Source organism: Papio anubis, chromosome 12 (genome assembly GCF_008728515.1).
Source record: "Papio anubis isolate 15944 chromosome 12, Panubis1.0, whole genome shotgun sequence".
NCBI lineage: Eukaryota > Metazoa > Chordata > Mammalia > Primates > Cercopithecidae > Papio > Papio anubis.
In genome coordinates, this window is record NC_044987.1 from 5528878 (window position 1) to 5549491 (window position 20614).

The 20614-nt window shown below is 36.4% G+C and overlaps 1 protein-coding gene and 1 long non-coding RNA gene across 5 annotated transcripts in view; one reads left to right on the forward strand and one right to left on the reverse strand.

Annotated features, from left to right (window-relative positions):
• ARHGAP32 (Rho GTPase activating protein 32) overlaps window positions 1-20614 on the forward strand; it is a 221007-nt gene that overhangs the window by 11831 nt on the left and 188562 nt on the right. For 2 of the 4 annotated variants that reach the window (XM_009187662.4, XM_003910951.5), the window contains exon 2: window positions 11276-11384. In XM_009187662.4, coding sequence (XP_009185926.2) covers window positions 11276-11384 — 109 coding nt within the window. Of the gene's footprint in view, window positions 1-7656; window positions 7672-11275; window positions 11385-20614 lie in introns of those variants that run through there. The other 2 variants (XM_009187664.4, XM_009187663.4) reach the window with 2 other exon arrangements.
• LOC108582090 overlaps window positions 1-20614 on the reverse strand; it is a 101194-nt gene that overhangs the window by 10788 nt on the left and 69792 nt on the right. The window lies entirely within an intron of this gene.

Genomic DNA, 20614 nt, shown 5'->3' on the forward strand with positions numbered 1-20614 from the left:
CTGGGAGTGAACAGTCCCTGAGGGGCAGTTCCTGGGCAATACGCTGTATTTGTCTTGAGAAAGAAATGTGCTTGGACTTCTCTGTGGAACTTCAGCATTGTCAAGAGTAATTTTTCATAAGTTATGAGCAAGAATCTCATGCAAATAAAATGAATACATGACAGATATTTACATAATTTCCTAATGAAGGAAACAGCAAGATGATGAGGCTGGTTCCCATAATCTTTCAATTTGGGAGAAGTAGTTTTCTCTCCTATTTTTCATTTTCATTGAGTGCATTCAGGTTTAAATCTGAAGATGTTTTACAGAAAACTCTGGTAAAAAATACAGCAGTAGGTTACTTAGGTTTTATGGTTGGCAGTCCTTAACTACAGCTTTTTTGTTAGATATGAAACTACATTCAAACACCTTAAGGATAAAATTTGTCCATAATTTTAAAAGCATAGAACAAGAGAGTCAAATAAATGGATACTAAATTTCTTATGGAGTTGATTCATCATTACATGGCCCATAATGTATATAAATATAATTTTTACACCTCTTAAACTGTGTAACATTTACCAATAAGCTTTTACACTTTGAGGCATAACACATGTAGTAAAGTCTACAAATCATAAATGTACAGCTTGATAAATTCATACATAATATATACCCAGATAATCACGACCCAATCAAGGTATAGATTATTTCTACCACGCCGCAAAACCCTTGTCCCTTCTAGTCAGTACTTCTCCCAAAGATAACTATTATTCTGACTTCTGTCACAGTAGATTAATTTAGCTTGAACTTAAGGCCAATAGAATTATATACCATGTACTCTAATGTCTGATTTCTGTTGCACATTTATGAAATTCATCTACTTTTTGCAAATTCCTTTTTATTTATGAGTAGTCTATTGTACAAAAAATATTGAAAGTATATCTTGTGTTGTTAATATATTTTTTGCCTTAATAAATAATTGTACATAGTGATATATGTAAATACACTTGTTTTTTTACATATTGACCATGTAAACCAGTGATCTTGCTAACTTATTAATTTTAAATTGCTTATAGAGTCTTTTAGATTGTTTATTTACATGTCATGTCTTCAAATAAAGAAAAATGTTTTCCTTTCCAATTTTTACATTTTTTCTTGCTTTTTTCCCCAAGTGAATAAGACCTCAAGTACAGTGTTGAATAGAAGACCACATTCTTGTTTTGTTCATGATCTCAGTGGGAAATCATTCAGTATTTCAGTGTTAAGTGTGATACTTAGCTGTATTTGTGTTTTTCATTAATTTTCATTAAAATATTTTAAAGAATTTATGAATAGGTATTAAATTTTACCTATTGAAATTATATGTGATGGATTACATTTATTGATTTGTGTATGTTGAACCAGGCTTGCATCCCAGGGATGAAGCCAACTTGATCGTGGTAGATAAGTTTTTTGATGTGCTGCTGGATTTGATTTTCCAGTATTTTATTGAGGATTTTTGCATTGATGTTCCTGAGAGGTATTGGCCTCAAGTTTTCTTTTTTTATTGTGTTTCTTTCTGGTTTTGGTATCAGGATGATGCTGGCTTCATAAAATGAGTTAGGGAGGAGTCCTTTTTAATTGTTTGGAGTAGTTTCAGAAGGAATGGTACCAGCTCCTCTGTGTACCTCTGGTAGAATTTGGCTGTGAATCCATCTGGTCCTGAGCTTTTTTTTGTGGTTGGTAGGCTATTAATTACTGCCTCAATTTCAGAGCTTGTTATTGATCTATTCAGGGATTCAACTTCTTCCTGATTTAGTCTTGGTAGGGTGTATACATCCAGGAATTTATCCATTTCTTCTAGATTTTCTAGTTTATTTGTGTAGAGGTGTTTATAGTATTCTTTGATGGTAGTTTGTATTTCTGTGGGGTCAGTGGTGTCCCTAAACATTTTTTATTGTGTCTATTTGATTCTTCTCTCTCTTCTTTATTAGTCTAGCTAGTTTTTGTTGTTGTTGTTGTTGTTTGTTTGTTTATTTTCAAAAAACAGCCCCTGGATTCCTTGATTTTTTTTGGAGGGGTTTTCATGTCTCTATCTCCTTCATTTTTTCTCTGATCTTAGTTATTTCTTGTGTTTTGCTAGCTTTTGGATTAGTTTGCTGTTGCCTCTCTAGCTCTTTTAATTGTGATGTTTGGGTGTCCATTTAAGATCTTTCTAGCTTTCTGATGTGCGCATTTAGTGCTATACATTTCCCTCTTAACACTGCTTTAGCTGTGTTCCAGATATTCTGGTATGTTGTCTCTATTTGTTCTCATTTGTTTCAAAGAACTTCCTGATTTCTGGCTCAATTTCCTTATTTACCCAGGGGTCATTCAGGAGCAGGTTGTTCAATTTCCATGAAATTGTGTGGTTTTGAGTGAGTTTCTTAATCTTGAGTTCTACTGTGATTGCATTGTGGTCTGAGAGATTGTTTGTTGTGATGTCAGTTCTTTTGCATTTGCTGAGGACTGTTTACTTCAAATTATTAATTGTAGTCATTTTTAGAATAAGTGCCATGTGGCACTGAGAAGAATGTATATTCTGTTGTTTTGGGGTAGAGAGTTGTGTAGACTTCGGAACCAAAAACAAAACCACATAATTATCTCAACAGATGCAGAAAAGGCCTTTGATAAAATTCAACATCCCTTCGTGTTAAAAACTCTCAATAAACTAGATACTGATGGGACATATTTCAAAACAATAAGAGCCAGTATCATATTGAACCCACAGCCAGTATCATATTGAATGTACAAAAGATGGAAGCATTCTCTTTGAAAACCAGTACAAGACAATGGTGCCCTCTCTAACCACTCCTATTCAACATAGTATTGGAAGTTCTGGCCAGGGAAGTCAGGCAAGAGAAAGAAATAAAGGTTATTCAGATAGGAAGAGAGGAAGTCAAGTTGTCTCTGCAGATGACGTGATTTTATATTTAGAAAACCCAGTCATCTTAGCCCAAAAACTCCTTGAACTGATAAGGAGCTTCAGCAGTCTCAGGATACAAAATGAATGTGTAAAAATCCCAAGCATTCCTTTATATCAACAATAGCCGAGCAGAGAGCCAAATCATGAATGAACTCCCATTCACAGTTGCTACAAAGAGAATAAAATACCTAGGAATACAGCTATCAAGGGATGTTAAGGGCCTCTTCAAGGAGAACTGCAAACCACTGCTCAAGGAAGTAAGAGATGACACAAATAAATAGAAAAACATTCTATCCTCATGGTTGAGAGGAATCAATATTGTGAAAATGACCATATTGCCCGAAGTAATTTATAGATTCAATGCTATTCGCATCAAACTACCATTGACATTCTTTACAGAATTAGAAAAAACTATTTTACATTTCACATGAAATCAAAGAAGACTCCATATAGCCAAGACACTCCTAAGCAAAAAGAACAAAGCTGGAGGCATCTCGCTACTTGACTTCAAGCTATACTACAAGGCTACAGTAACCAAAACAGCAGGCTACCAAAACAGACATATAGACCAATGGAGCAGAGCAGAGACCTCAGCAATAACACCACACATCTACAACCCTCTGATCTTCGACAAACCTGACAAAAAGAAACAATGGGGAAAAGATCTCCTATTCAGTAAATGGTGTGGGGAAAACTGGCTAGTCCTATACAGAACACTGAACCTAGACCCCTTCCTTTCACCTTATATAAAAATTAACTGAAGATGGATTAAAGACTTAAAGGTAAAACCCCAAACCATAGAAGAAAACCTAAGCAGTACCATTCAGGACATAGGCATGGACAAAGACTTCATAACAAAAATGCCAAAAACAATTGCAATAAAAGCCAAAATTGACAAATGGAATCTAATTAAACTAAATACCTTCTCCACAGCAAAAGAAACTATCATCAGAGTGAACAGGCAACCTATAGAATAGGAGAAAATTTTTGCAATCTACCCCTCTGACAAAGGTCTAATATCCAGAATTTACAAGGAACTTCAAACATATTTACGAGAAAAAGACAACCCCATCAAAAAGTTGGCAAAGGATACGAACAGACACATCTCAAAGGAAGACATTTACGTGGCCAACAAACATAAAAAAAGCTCAACATAACTGATCATCAGAGAAATGCAAATCAAAACCACAGTGAGACACCATCTCACACCAGTCAGAATGGTGATTATTAAAAAGTCAGGAAACAATAGATGCTGGCGAGGCTGTGGAGAAATAGAAACACTTTTACACTGTTGGTAGGAATGTAAATTAGTTCAATCCTTGTGGAAGACACTATGGCAATTCCTCAAGGATCTAGAACCAGAAATAACATTTGACCTAGCAATTCCATTACCCAAAGGAATAGAAATCATTCTAATATAAAGGCACTTGCACACATATGTTTATTGCAGCACTATTTACAACAGCAGAGACATGGAACCAACCCAAATGGCCATCAATGATAGACTGGATAAAGAAAATGTGGTACAAATGTACCATGGAATACTATAAAGCCATAAAAAGGAATGAGATCATGTCCTTTTCAGGGACATGGACAAAGCTAGAAGCTGTTATCCTCAGCAAGCTAACATAGGAACAGAAAACCAAACACTGCATGTTCTCAGTCATAATTGGGAGTTGAACATTGAGGACAGATGGACACAGAGGGGAACAACACAGATCGGGGCCAGTTGGGGGGTGGAGGGTGAGGGGAGGGAACGTAGAGGACGAGTCAGCAGATGGAGCAAACCACCATGGCACATGTATACCTATGTAACAAACCTGCACGTTCTGCATATGTATCCTGTTTTTTTTTTTTTAAGAAGAAATTAGAAATTATATATATATATTTCCCTTTAATAGTGTGGTCAATTACAGGGCTTGATTTTAGAACGTTAAATCAATTTGCATTTTGAACTAAAACTCATTCGGTCACTATCCTTTTTGTATATTACTGGGTTTGATTTTATATTTTGTTTAGGAGTTTTATAACTATGTTCATTGTATCAACCTATAATTTTCTAGTAATGTCTAGCTTTTGCTGTAAAATCTGGCTTGGCCTTATAGGATAGATTGGGAAGTGTTCCTTTTATTTTTATACTTTGGAAGAATGTTTATACAATTGTTATTTTTTGCTTGTATGTTTAAAAGAATTCAGTGAATTCATTTGGGCTTGGAGTTTCTTTACAGATTAATTTTGTTTAATAGCTGTAGGACTGTACAAATTTTTTTGTTTATTGTTTCAGTTTTGGTGAATTGTGTTCTTCAGAGGATTTGTTCATTTCAATTAAATTCTCAACCACATTGCAGTAAAAATGTTCATAGTTAGCCTCAGAATCTTTCTTTCTTTCTTTTTTTGAGACAGAGCCGCACTCTGTGGCCCAGGCCAGAGTACAGTGGCGCAATCTCGGCTCACTGCAAAGCTCCGCCTCCCGGGTTCATGCCATTCTCCTGCCTCAGTCTCCTGAGTAGCTGGCACCTGCCACCATGCCCGGCTAATTTTTTGTATTTTTAGTAGAGATGGGGTTTCACCATGTTAGCCAGGATGGTCTCCATCTCCTGACCTCGTGATCTGTCCGCTTCAGCCTCCCAAAGTGCTGGGATTACAGCCGTGAGCCACCACGCCCGGCCTGGCCTTAGAATCTTTTTAATGTTCACAGGCTTTCTGTTTATGGCTCCCTTTTTATTATCTCTATTGTAGATTCTCCATTTTTTTTATTGATCAGACTTCTAGGGATTGTTCATTTTATTAATCTTTTAAAGAATCAACCTTTGGATTTGTTTTCTTTTATACACTTACTCTCTATTTTATTGATTTGTTATTTAAACATTTTAAGATACTTTCCTTGAATTAATTTACTATTGTTTTTCTAGCTTCTTGTGATAGAAGCTTAGAAGTATTAATTTTTCAAGTTGTCTCATTTCCAATATGCATTTAGAGCTATGAATTTTGCTAAACACCCCTTTAGTTGTATCCCACACATTTTCATCTATTGTATTTTCGTTATCATTCACATAAAAAGACTTTCTAATTTCCATTGTGATTTTTGTATTTGATTTATGAGTTATTCAGTATTGTGTTTCTTAATTTCCAAACACTTAGAGGAATTTCTAGTTATCTTTCAGTCATTGATTTTTAGTGCAGTACTGTGGTGGTCACAAAATGTGATTCATTATTTAATTTTTTTGAATTTGTTGAGACTTGGTCTTCTAGCATTTAGTCTATTTGTAAATGTTTCATACATGCTTGAAAAGAATGTGAAAGAAAAAAAGAGTTTTGTAGTTGTTGGGTTTAGTGTCCTGTGTTAGGTTCACATTGGAAAATTGAATTGTTCAAGTCATATACTTATGGTTTTGTCTGCTTATTCTATCAGCCATTGAGAGAGAGTTGCTAAAGTCTGCAACTGTGATTGTGAATTTATCTATTTTTTAGTTCTTTCAACTTTATGTATTTTGAAGCTGTGTTATTTTTTGCATACAAATTTTGTTTACAGTTTATTGCATATAAATTATGTTAACCAGTTAATTTGATGCTTTTATGAAACGTCCCCCTTTATCTCTAGTAATACCTTGTGCCTAAGGTCTACTTTGCCTGATGTAATATAACTACACTAGCCTTGTTTGGCTAGTGTTTACATGGTATCAATTTTTGTAATTCTTCCATTTTCTACCTTTTGGTGTTGTTATATTTAAAGTATGTCTCTTAGGATATAGTTGTTGCTTTTTATTTTGAGACAAGTTCCTGCTCTGTCACCCAGGCTGGAGTACAGTGGTGTGAACACAGCTCACTGCAGCGTTGACCTCCTGGGCTCAGGTGATCCTCTTACCTCAGCCTGTGGATTTGCTGGGACCACAGGTGTACACCATTTCACCTGGCTAATTTTTTTTTTTTACTATAAGTTCTAGGGTGCATGTGCACAACGTGCAGGTTTGTTACCTATGTATACATGTGCCATGTTGGTGTGCTGCACCCATTAACTTGTCATTCACATTAGGTATATCTCCTAATGCTATCCCTCCCCACTCCCCCCACCCCACGACAGGCCCTGGTGTGTGATGTTCCCGTTCGTGTGTCCGAGTGTTCTCATTGTTCAGTTCTCACCTATGAGTGAGAACATGCGGTGTCTGGTTTTTTGTCCTTGCAATAGTTTGCTGAGAATGATGGTTTCCAGCTTCATCCATGTCCCTACAAATGACATGAACTCATCCTTTTTTATGGCTGCGTAGTATTCCATGGTGTATATGTGCCACATTTTCTTAATCCAGTCTATCGTTGATGGAAATTTGGGTTGGTTCCAAGTCTTTGCTATTGTCAATAGTGCCACAATAAACATACATGTGCATGTGTCTTTATAGCAGCATGATTTAAAGTCCTTTGGGTATATACCCAGTAATGGGATGGCTAGGTCAAACGGTATTTCTGGTTCTAGATCCTTGAGGAATCGCCACACTGTCTTCCACAATGGTTGTACTAGTTTACAGTCCCACCAACAGTGTAAAAGTGTTCCTATTTCTCCACATCCTCTCCAGCACCTGTTGTTTCCTGACTTTTTAATGATTGCCATTCTAACTGGTGTGAGTGGTATCTTATTGTGGTTTTGATTTGCATTTCTCTGATGGTCACCTGGCTAATTTTTGTATTTTCTTTTTTTTTTTTACAGATGGGGTCCCACTGTCTTGCCCAGTCTGGTCTTGAACTCCTGGGCACAAGTAATTTGCCCATCTTGGCCTCCTGAAGTGCTAGGATTATAGGCATGAGCCACTGCACCCAGCAGTTGTTGGTTTTTAAATCCATTCTTATAGTCTTTGTATTTTAATAGGGATCTTCAAGTCCTTTTACTTTTTTTAATTAATAGAATTCACATGCCATGTGATTCACTTTTAAAGTGTACAATTTAGTGGTTTTTAATATATTCACAAAGTTATACGAAAACCACCATTATCTAATTCTAGAACATTTGAGAAAGAAATCCCTTACCTGTTAGTAGAATTCTCCATGTCTCCATCTCCCCAGCCTCTGGAAACAACTAATACACTTTTTATCTCTATGGGCTTGACTATTCTGAAAATTTCATATATAGAGAATCATATGATTTGTGGTCTTTGGCAACTGACATTTTATTTAGGATAATGTTTTCAATGTTTATCCCTGTGGTAGCATGAATCAGCACTTCATTCTTTTTTAATGACTGAAACATATTTTATTTTGTGTACCTAGTGCATTTTGTTTATTTATCTTTCAGTTGCTGGGCATTTGGATTGTCCCTGCTTTTTGGCTATAATGAATAATATTGCTATGAATATTCATATACAAGTTCTTGGTAGACGTATTTTTATTTCTCTTGATTAAATACCAAGAGTAGAATTGCTTGGTCATTTGGTAATTCTCTGTTTAACATTTTGAGAAACTGCCAGTCTTTTCCACAGTGGCTGTGCCATTTTACATTCCTTCCAATAATGAATGAGAGGTCTGATTTCTCCATATCTTTTCCAGCTAGTCTGCTTGCTTTCCAAATTATTAATGTGCTTGGATTTAAGTTTACCATTTTAATATTTGTTTTTATTTGCCTTGTTTTATTATTTCTTATTCTTTATTTCCTGCCTTCTCTTAGATTAATATGTATGTTTTATTATTTTTTATTTTTCAAAATTCTTTTCCTTTTCCTCTATCAGCTTTTTAGTTATACATTTATTTCTCATTCTTTTAGTGCTCACTATAGAGACTGCAACATATATTTTTGACTTATTTAGTCTTCCATAAAATAGAACTTTTTTCACTTCTTAACCAATAGAGAAATCCTAAACTGTTTGACTGAATGTACATTTCTTATCCTTTATGTTTTTAATGTTTATATATTGTAAACTTCATAAGACATTATTTTATGTTTATATAGTATTTATATAGTATTTACTTATATTTCCCCGTTTTTGTCCTTTGTTCTTTTCATGTGTTTCTGCAGTTTTTGAATCAGTTTTCTTCAATTTGGAATTTTCTTTACTATTTCTTTTATTGCAGGTCTCTTGGTGGTAACTTTTTTCAGCTTTCATTTGTAAATAATTTGTTTTACCCGCTTTCAAGATGGTTACTTTGGTGAGGTAGAAGATTCTAGGTTGGAAATATTTTTCTTTTAGCACACTGAAGGTTCATTGCATTGTTTTCTTTTCCATTGAAATGTCTTCTCACATTGGTATTGCTTCTTGGAAGTCAACTTTAAAAAATTCTCTGGCTGCTTTTAAGAATTTCTCTTTGTGTTTGTTTTTTAGCAGTTTGACTGTAATTTACCTATGGTTTTAATTTTTTAAAATTCTGCTTGAGATTTATAGAATTTCTTTGAATCCTTAGTTTGATGATTTCATCAGTTTTGAAAACTTTTTAGCATTCATTTTCAAATATTGCTTTTGTCATATTCTCTTTTTTAAAAAAATTATCTCCCTTATCTCTGTCATCAATTTAGACATATTTGAGATCTTTTTTTTAAACCAAGTCTCTTATCCTTTATATTATTATGTGTGTTTTCTCTTCCTTTTTTCTCTGTGTTCTTCAATGTGGATATTTTCTACTAAACTACGTTCCAGTTCACTAACCCTCTCTTTAGCTATGTTTATTGTTCCACTAAATTTGTCTAGTTAGTTCTTAATTTCAGATACTGTATTTTTCAGTTTTAGAATAAACATTTCATTGTATGGATTCCAATTCTCTGTTGAAATTCATCATTTCTCTCCTTTTTTTTACTTTCATTCAATTGAACATATAAATCATAAATATTTTTAACAACTTGATAAAAACTTATCTAAATTCTTATGTATCCCTCTTCTCCCCATACTGTGTTCCAGAAAAGTAACTGCTTGTCATCCATCTAATCTCAGAGAGGCTTGTGTTTCCATAGTGTGTAAACTAGTTGGTTGCCCTGAGACCTGAGTTTTCTGTTGTGTCCTAGAGAAGTTAGGATTTCCAGATAATCTATTTTTTTTTTTTATTTATTAATACTAGGTTAGGAGTGATGCTGTTTACAGTTTTCTGCATCATAGCCAGAAAATCACAAATGCCATTTGAAAGTCTCTTTCTGATAATGCTAAGATCTGAATGAAATGTGAGTCTTTCTGGTTTGACTTTTTTCCCTCAATTTTCACTAGTTCTTGTTTTTTTTTGAGTGTGCCTCATAATGTTTATTGGATACTAGATAATGTGGATGAAAGATCTGCAGAGAGTCTGGAGAATGTTTTTTCCTCCAAAGACAGTTAATTTTCCTTCCCGTGCTTCTGATTCTGTTAAGGCTTGGTTTGGGGCTTTGTTAGAATTTTTCTATTGCTATTTTGTCCATACTCTTAAGGCGTGGCTTTTTTAGAGTCACATCTAAGAGCTCAGGGATTTTTCAGTGCTCCTCCATCTTGGCAGTGCTTGCTTGCCAGTCCATCTCCTCAACATTAATGGGCTGCTAAAATGTCTGCTTGCCTCTTTACTTGGTTTGGTTTGTTTTGGGTTTCTTGGCATCCTGTCCTACATATTTGTAAGCTTAGGAATCAGTTAATAATTTGAGGTGAATTTTACTGTAGATTCCTGGGCTCTTTCTTTTTAGGTCTTTTTTGGGGGCATTTTGCCCCCGGAATTCCTCCCTGTTTTGGTAATCCCAGCCTCCAACCTCTGCCTTCTCATCCCACTAAGATTACAGTTATTATCTTGGTCTCTATTTCCCATGATTGATTTGAAAAATTATCTTATACCAAAAGAAGGATTAAATGTGGAATTTGCTTGATTGGGCTTTCCTTCTCTCAAAGTTTGTAGCCCTGGAAGTCCCGTCTGTATTGGTTGCTTTCTGTTGCCTTCAGATAAGCTGTTTTATATGTTTTGCCCAGCATTCATAGTTGTTTTCATTGAAAATGCTTATTTATTGCACTCTGCTCCATTGATTGGAACCAGAAATACCATGTCTCTTGTTTTTTCTGAAATGATACCAATGCTTAGCACAGTTCTGTAAATATTGATTCAGAGTAACTAATTGTTGTTGCAAATCTTTTCAAGGTTCAAATTGTGTTGAACTGATAAAAATCAGTTTTTATATAATAACCATGGACCATAAAGGTTAACTAGCTATAAACCTTATTTTATCTTCTGGAATAAAAGCAGGTGTTTGGTACATTAGGAGAGACCTCTGAAAGCCAGAGTAGAAATAAAGGATCACTGCTATTCACTTAAGCTCTTTTAGCTAAACTTCAAATCTGACTCGTAGTTTTTCTGCTCTTTCAGTTGTGATCATTGGAAGACTTTCATAGAATTGGAAATTCTTATCTGAATCTTTCATGTTTTGATCTCTAGGAAGATGAAGTCCTCAGTACATTCTGAAGAAGATGATTTTGTTCCAGAGCTACATAGAAATGTACACCCTCGAGAGCGGCCTGATTGGGAAGAAACTCTTAGCGCAATGGTAAATCAGTTTTATACAATTGTTCATATATACATGTATATGTATATATAGCACTTATATAAGGAAAAGGAACTGAGGACACATTACACAAATTTTGTTGCTTTGTTCATTTATTCAGGAAATGTTTATTGAGTGAATACTGTATATTTGGCACTGTTGTAGAGTCTGTGGGCAGAGTAATAGGGTTACAGAGTGGTAAAAATACAGTGTGAAAGGATAGGTGCTAATTATATAGAGTAGTCACAGATGGCCTCTGTGGGAAGATGAGGTTTGATCAAAGACCTGAAGGAGGTGAGGGAGTGAGTAGTGTGTTTATCTGAAAACACATCATTTTAGGCAATGGAAGAACAAGTTACAGGCTGTGGCATAGGATTAGAGAACAAGTTGGAAGACACACAAATAGCATAGTGTGGCTGAAACTGGATGAGAAAGAAATGAGGTCAGAGAAGTGGTTTGGGTGGGTGGAAAGCAGATCATGCAGTTTCTTGTACTTTATTGATGGAGACTTTGGCTTTTTATGCTGAGTGAGATGAGAAACCATTGGAGGATTTTTGGCTGAGCAGTGACACAGTCTGACTTAAAATGTTAAGTCTCAGGTTACTCTGAGTAGGAGGAGGCAAAAGAGGAAGTAAAGAGAATCTGTGTGTTATAATTAATAGGTAAATAGTGATGGTAGCTTGAACCAGGACGATAGCACATATGGTGAGAATTGGTTACATGCTATAGTTTTACTGATAAAGCCAGCCGTTTTGTCAATGAATGGGTAATAAGAGTATGAGATAAAGATATATTAAGAATGGCTTCAAGTTTTTTGGCTTCGTCCACCTGAAGGATGGAATTTATAGTACTGAGATGCTGGAAAAGAAGTTTTTGTTGGGGGATAGATGGAAAAATCAGCAGTGTAGTTTTTCACATGATACATTTTAGATACTTATTTAGTTTATTAAAACTTTTTGTAACAGGTCTATTAATAAGAATGAAGAAATTCTTCTTTTGTGGGAGAGGACGTTTTACTTAACTGGTTAAGAGTCAGCATTCTCTGTCAAAATAAAATGCAAATGTTCATCTATCAGTTCTGATCTGTAATGATATTTTACTTATTTCATTTTTGAAAATGTCTTTCACTCAAATAGGCACAGCAAATACTGACATAAATTCACAAACATTTTAATTGAACATATTTGTCACTAAGAAGGCATTTATAGAGTTCTGTTAGATTCTCTTCTTGATACTTGCCTTTTAGTATGTTATTACATTTTCTATTAGTCAATTCCAATTAAAGATTAGGTGGAAGTTCTCAGTTGCACAGTTAAATGGAATCTGCAGTATGGAAATTTACTTTGCATTTACATGTGATCTGAAAAACCCTACTGGACCTGTAGTTTGAGCTCAGAAAAAAATATTCACTACCCATTTATATGGGAATGGCAATCTCCCTTCTTGTTTTAATATTTGATAGTTTGGGATGCATGGACAGTAGCTTGTGATTACTTGTGATTCTCAAAATACTAGTCGTCATTAAGATGACTTTATTGTCAGTGTTTCTTGTATATAAGCTATGTTTTCTCTTATAATTGTACATTAAGTTCGCCAAGAAATATCATCAAGTCTGCAGTAAAAACTAATTAGCAAAGTCATTTAGTATTCCATAGTAGATGTCAAAAATGTGTATATCTAAAGCCTTTTTGTATTCTACACATATTTTTACCAAAATTGGTTATAATGTATCTTAGCAGATTCCACTTCAGGTTGTACTGAATTAATGTTTGCTCAAGTTATGTGAGAATATTCTTGCCTGTAGTTGTCTCATGCAGACTGTTCATAGGAGCTAATTCTTACCCACTTCACACTCAATATTGACTCCTCAACAGCAATAGCAATATTGGTTCCATTTTTTGACTTATCAAGAGTCAAGGAAAACCACTTAAAATCATTTGCCTTGTTTTTTAAGTGACTGTTGATTTGCTTCCAATGTCCTCAACTTTTAAAAAATATTATTATTATGTGTAATTTATTTTAGATTTTTAAAATAATACTTTTAAGTTCTGGAGTACATGTGCAGAACATGCAGGTTTGTTACATAGGTATACATGTTCCATGGTGGTTTGCTGCACCCATCAACCTGTCATCTTCATTAGGTATTTCTCCTAATGCTATCCTTTCCCTAGCCCCCAACCCTGTGACAGGCCCCGGTGTGTGATGTTCCCCTCACTATGTCCATGTGTTCTCATTGTGCAACTCCCACTTATGAGTGAGAACATGCAGTGTTTGGTTTTCTGTTCCTATGTTACTTTGCTGAGAATGATGGTTTCTAGCATCATCCATATCCCTGCAAAGGACATGAACTCATCCTTTTTTATGGTTGAACAGTATTCCATGGTGTATATGTGCCACATTTTTTAATCCAGTCTATCATTGATGGGCATTTGGGTTGGTTCCAAGTCTTTGCTATTGTGAACAGTGTTGCAGTAAGCGTATGTGTGCATTTGTCTTTATAGCAGAATGATTTATAATCCTTTGGGTATATACTCAGTAATGGGATTGCTGAGTTAAATGGTATTTCAGTTTCTAGATCCTTGAGGAGTCGCCACACTGTCTTCCACAATGCTCGAACTAATTTACACACCCACCAACAGTGTAAAAGTGTTCCTATTTCTCCACATCCTTTCCAGCATCTGTTGTTTCCTGACTTTTTAATGATTGCCATTCTAACTAGCGTGAGGTGGTATCTCATTGTGGTTTTGATTTGCATTTCTCTAATGACCAGTGATGATGAGCTTTTTTCATGTTTGCTGGCCGCATAAATGTCTTCTTTTGAGAAGTGTCTGTTCATATCCTTCGCTTTTTGATGGGCTTTTTTTTTTTTTTCTTGTAAATTTGTTTAAGTTCCTTGTAGATTCTGGATATTAGCCCTTTGTCAGATAGATTGCAAAAATTTTCTCCATTTCTGTAGGTTACCTGTTCACTCTGATGATAGTTTCTTTTGCTGTGGAGAAGGTCTTTAGTTAAATTAGATCCCATTTGTCAATTTGGGCTTTTTTTGCCATTGCTTTTGGTGTTTTAGTCATGAAGTCTTTGCACATGCCTATGTCCTGAATGGTATTGCCTAGGTTTTCTTCTAGAGTTTTTATGGTTTTAGATCTTATGCTTAAGTCTTTAATTCATTTTGAGTTAATTTTTGTATAAGGTGTGAGGAAGGGGTCCAGTTTCAATTTTCTGCATATGGGTAGCCAGTTTTCGCAGCACCGTTTATTAAATAGGGAATCCTTTCCCTATTGCTTTTGTCAGGTTTGTCAAAGATCAGAGGGTTGTAGATGTGTAGCATTATTTGAGGCTTCTGTTCTGTTCCATTGGTCTATATATCTGTTTTGGCATCAGTACCATGCTCTTTTGGTTACTCTAGCCTTGGAGTATAGTTTGAAGTCAGGTAGTGTGATGCCTCCAACTTTGTTCTTTTTGCTTAGGATTATCTTGGCTATACCGGCTCTTTTTTTGGTTCCATATTAAATTTAAAGTAGCTTTTTCTAATTCTGTGAAGACAGTCAGTGGTAGCTTGATGGGGGATAGCATTAAATCTATAAATTACTTTGGGCAGTATGGCCATTTTCACAATATTGATTCTTCCTATCCATGAGCATGGAATGTTTTTCCATTTGTTTGTGTCATCTCTTATTTCATTAAGCAGTGGTTTGTAGTTCTCCTTGAAGAGGTCCTTCATATCCCTTGTAAGTATTTTATTCTCGTTGTAGGTATTTTATTCTCATAGTATCATCATCCTAGGTATTTTATCATCCTAGGTATTTTATTCTCTTTTAGCCATTGTGAGTGGGAGTTCACTCATGATTTGGCTCTCTGTTTGTCTGCTATTGGTATATAGGAATGCCTGTGATTTTTGCACATTGATTTTGTATCCTGAGACTTCACTGAAGTTGCTGATCAGTTTAAGGAGATTTTGGGTTGAGATGATGGGGTTTTTAAAAATATACAGTCACGTCATCTGCAAACAGAGACAGTTTGACCTCCTCTCTTCCTATTTGAATACCCTTTATTTATTTCCCTTGCCTGATATCCCTGGCCAGAATTTCTAGTACTGTGTTGAATAGGAGTGATGAGGGAGGGCATCCTTGTCTTTTGCCAGTTTTCAACGGGAATGCTTCCAGCTTTTGCCCATTCAGTATGATATTGGCTGTGGGTTTGTCATAAATAGCTCTTATTATTTTGAGATATGTTCCATCAATATCTAGTTTATTGAGAGTTTTTAGCATGAAAGGGTGTTGAATTTTATCAAAGGTATTTTCTGCATCTATTGAGATAATTGTGGTTTTTGTCATTGGTTCTATTTATGTCATTGGTTCTGTTGCGATGGATTATGCTTATTGATTCGCGTATGTTGAACCATCCTTGTATCCCAGGGTTGAAGCCGACTTGATCATGGTGGATAAGCTTTTTGATGTGCTCCTGGATTCGGTTTGCCAGTATTTTATTGAGGATTTTTGCATTGATGTTCAGCAGGGATATTGGCCTGAAATTTTCTTTTTTTGTTGTGTCTCTACCAGGTTTTGGTATCAGGATAATGCTGGGCTCATAAAATGAGTTAAGGACGAGTCCTTCTTTTTCAGTTGTTTGGAATAGTTTCAGAAGGAATGGTACCAGCTTCTCTTTGTACCTCTAGTAGAATTTGGCTGTGAATCTCATCTGGTCCTGGGCTTCTTTTTTTTTTGGTTGGTAGGCTATTAATTACTGCCTCAATTTCAGAACTTGTTATTGGTCTATTCAGGGATTCGACTTCTTCCTGGTTTAGTTTTGGGAAGGTGTATGTGTCCAGGAATCTATCCATTTCTTCTCGATTTTCTAGTTTATTTGTGTAGAGGTGTTTATAGTATTCTCTGATTGTAGTTTGTATTTCTGTGGGATCAGTAGTAATATCCCCTTTATTATTTTTTATTGTGTCTATTTTATTCTTCTCTCTTTTCTTCTTTATTAGACTGGCTAGCAGTCTATCCATTTTGTTAATCTTTTCAAGAAACTAGCTCCTGGATTCATTGATTTTTTTAAAGGGTTTTTTGTGTCTCTGTCTCCTTCAGTTCTGCTCCTGTCTTACTTATTTCTTGTCTTCTATTATATCTTGAATTTGTTTGCTCTTGCTTCTCTAGTTCTCTTAACTGTGATGTTAGGCTACCAATTTTAGATTTTTCCCACTTTCTCCTGTGGTCATTAATGCTATAAATTTCCCTCTAAACACTGCTTTAACTTGTCCCAGAGATTCTGGTACGTTGTGTCTTTGTTCTCATTGGTTTCAAAGAACTTATTTCTGCCTTAATTGTGTTATTTACCCAGTAGTCATTCAGGTGCAGTTTGTTCATTTTCCATGTAGTTGTGTGGTTTTGAGTGAGTTTCTTAATCCTCAGTTTTATTTTGATTGCCTGTTGTCTGAGAGACTGTTATGATTTCCATTCCTTTGCATTTGCTGAGGAGTGTTTTACTTCCAATTATGTGGTCAATTTTAGAATAAATGCGATATGGGTGCTGACAAGAATGTATAGTCTGTTAATTTGGGGGTGGAGAGTTCTGTACATGTCTATTAGGTCCGTTTCGTCCAGAGCTGAGTTCAAGTCCTGAATATCCTTGTTAATTTTCTGTCTTGTTGATCTAACATTGACAGTGGGGTGTTAACGTCTCCCACTATTATTGTGTAGTAGTCTAAGTCTCTTTGTAGGTCTCTAAAAACTTGCTTTATGCATCTGATGCTCCTGGGGTTTATGTGTGGACATCCTTTTTGTTGATGTTGATGCTATTCCTTTCTGTTTGTTAGTTTTCCTTCTAATAGTGAGGTCCCTCTGCTGCAGGTTTGCTGGAGTTTTCTGTAGGTCCACTACAGACCCTGTTTGCCTGGGTATCACCAGCAGAGACTGCAGAACATCAGAGATTGCTGCGTATTCCTTTCTCTGGAAGCTTCATCCCAGAGGGGCATCTGCCAGATGCCAGCTAGAGCTCTCCTGCATGAGGTGTCTGTCGACCACTGTTGGGAGGTATTTCCCAGTCAGGAGGCATGGGGTTCAGGAACTCACTTGAGGAGGCAGTCTGTCCCTTAGCAGAGCTCCAGCGCTGTGCTGGGAGATCCGCTGCTCTCTTCAGAGTCAGCAGGCAGGAACGTTTAAGTCTGATGAAGCTGCGCCCACAGCCCCACCTTCTCCCAGGTACTGTGTCCCAGGGAGATGGGAGTTTTATCTATAAGCCCCTGACTGGGGCTGCTGCCTTTCTTTCAGACATGTCCTGCCTAGAGAGGCAGTCTGGCTGTAGTGGCTTTGTGGCTCTGTGGTTGGCTCTGCCCAGTCCCAACTTCCTGGTGGCTTTGTTTACACTGTGAGGGGTAACTGCCTATTCAAGCCTCAGTAATGGTGGACGCCTCTCCCCCTACCAAGCTCGAGCATCCCAGGTCGACTTCAGACTGCTCTGCTGGCAGCGAGAATTTCAAGGCAGTGGATCTTAGCTTGCTGGGCTCCTTGGGAGTGGGATTGGCTAAGCTAGACCACTTGGCTCCCTGGCTTTAGCCCCCTTTCCAGGGGAGGGAATGGTTCTGTCTTGCTGGCGTTCCAGACGCCACTGGGGTATGAAAAAAATACTCCTGCAGCTAGCTGGGTGTCTGCCCAAATGGCTGCCTAGTTTTGTGCTTGAAACCAAGGCCCTGGTGGCATAATCACCTGAGGAAATCTCCTGACCTGCAGGTTGTGAAGACCATGTAAAAAGCATAGTATCTGGGTCGGAATGCACCCTTTCTCACGGCACAGTCCCTCACGTCTTCCCTTGGCTAAGGGAGGGAATTCCCTGGCCCGTTGCCCCTCCCAGGTGAGGCGACACCCCAGTCTGCTTCAGCTCACCTTCCGTGGACTGCACTCACTGTCTAAACCAGTCCCAGTGGGATGGGTTGGGTCCTGCAGTTGTAAATGCAGAGATCACCCACCTTCTGCATTGATCTCACTGGAAGCTGCAGACTGGAGCTGTTCCTATTCGGCCATGTTGCCAGCCACCTCCCAATGTCCTCAATCAACTCTTTAAGCAACTATTCTCACCAGTAGGTTTAAACCAATTTGTTTTTTTCGACACATTTCTTTCACTGCTGCAATCAAATATGATTTGATAAACTCACCATTGGTAAATGACTTTCCTTGCTTGCTGATAAATGTACTACTAGGAAATGTCCTTAGGTTGCAATCTTGTTCTTTTTGTGAAGAAATTCTGTGTGGTGATGTACTCGGTTTCAGAATTTTCTAATTTTTCAGAGTGTTACTTTCCTGTGAGTTGAGAATATTGTGATGAGTGCATAGTTTGGTAATGTCAATGTATATTCCATTATTTTAGCACAGCTGTGGTGTCATTGTATGATAAACACAGTGTTTTGAATCTAATTTGATAACAAAATAATAGATATTCACCTGTGCCTTAAAAGTTTGACACTCAAAGTATACCTCTCTCTTTTCTTATTTTTATTCCTATGTATATGTATTGGTAATTTAAAAAAATATGGTATGATAATACACGTGGAAATTGAAATGCTGTTCACTTATAATTTGATAACATGATTTATAGTGTGCCACGCAGCAGTGAGAATTGATAGGAGAGCCACATATGGTCTTTTTTGCAGCTATTCACCTCTGCCATTGTATTGTGAAAACAGCTGTAAATAATCCGTAACAAATGAGTGTGACAGTGTTCCAATAAAACTTTATTTCTGTATACCAATGTTTGAGTTCCATGTAGTTTTCAAATGTCAATAGTCATTCTGTTTTTTGACTTTTCCCCCAAACATTTATAAATGTAAAAAGTACTGTTAGCTCAAGGGCTATACAAAATAGGTGATGGACTGGATTGACGCTTGATTTTTCAGCTCCTTATCATACAATTTTTTTAAAAAAAATTTATTTCAGTAGTTTTTGGGGAACACGTGGCTTTTAATTACATGGGTAAGTTATTTAGTGGTTGTTTCTGAGTTTTGGTGCACCTGTCACCCTAGCAGTGTACATTGTACCCGATGTATAGTCTTTTATTCCTCACTCACCTCCCACCCTTCCCCTCCAGTGCCAAAGTGCATTATATCAGTCTTATGCCTTTGCATCCTCATAGCTTAGCTCCCACTTATAAGTAAGAACATAACGATACTTGGTTTTCCATTCTTGAGTTACTTCACTTAAAATAATGGTCTCCAAATCCATCCAGGTTGCTCTGGATGCCATTATTTCATTCCTTTTTGTGGCTGAGTAGTATTCTGTAGTGTATATATACCACGTTTTCTTTATCCACTCATTGGTCGAGGACCAGTTAGGCTGGTTCCATATTTTTGCTGTTGTGAATTGTGCTGCAGTAAACATGCACGTGCAAGTGTCTTTTTCATATAATGACTTCTTTTCCTCTGGGTAGAGATCCCCAGGTGGAACTGCTGGATCATATGGTAGTTCTGCTTTCAGTTCTTTAGGGAATCTCCATACCATTTTCCATAATGGTTGTACTAGTTTACATTCCCACCAGCAGCATAAAAGTGTTCCCTTTTTACCACATCCATGCCAACATCTATTATTTTTTTATTTTTAAATTATGGCCATTGTTTTAGAAGATGGTATCTCAGTGTAATTTTAATTTGTATTTCCCTGATAATTAGTAATGTGGAGCAGTTTTTCATGTGTTTGTTGGCCATTTATCTATCTTCTTTAGAGAACTGTCTATTCATGTTTTTTGCCCATTTTGTGATGCAATTGTTTGCTTTTTTTCTTGCTGATTTGTTTGAGTTCTTTGTGGATTCTGGATATTAGTTCTTTGTCAGATGCATTATTTGTGAATATTTTCACCCATTCTGTGGGTTGTCTGTTTTCTCTGGTGATTATTTCTCTTGCTGTAGAGAAGCTTTTTAGTTTAATTAGGTCCTGTCTATTAATTTTTGTTTTTGTTGCATTTGCTTTTGGGTTGTTGGTCTTGAACTCTTTGCCTAAGCCAATGTCTAGAAGAGTTTTTCTGATATTATCTTCTAAATTTTTATGGTTTCAGTTCTTAGACTTAAGTTTGATCCATCTTGACTTGATGTTTGTATATGGTAAGAGATGGGGATCCAGTTTCATTCTTCTACATTTGGCTTGCCGATTACCCCAACACTATTTGTTGAATAGGGTATCCCTTCCACACTTTATGTTTTTGTTTACTTTGTCCAAGATCAGTTGGCTATAAGTATTTGGCTTTATTTC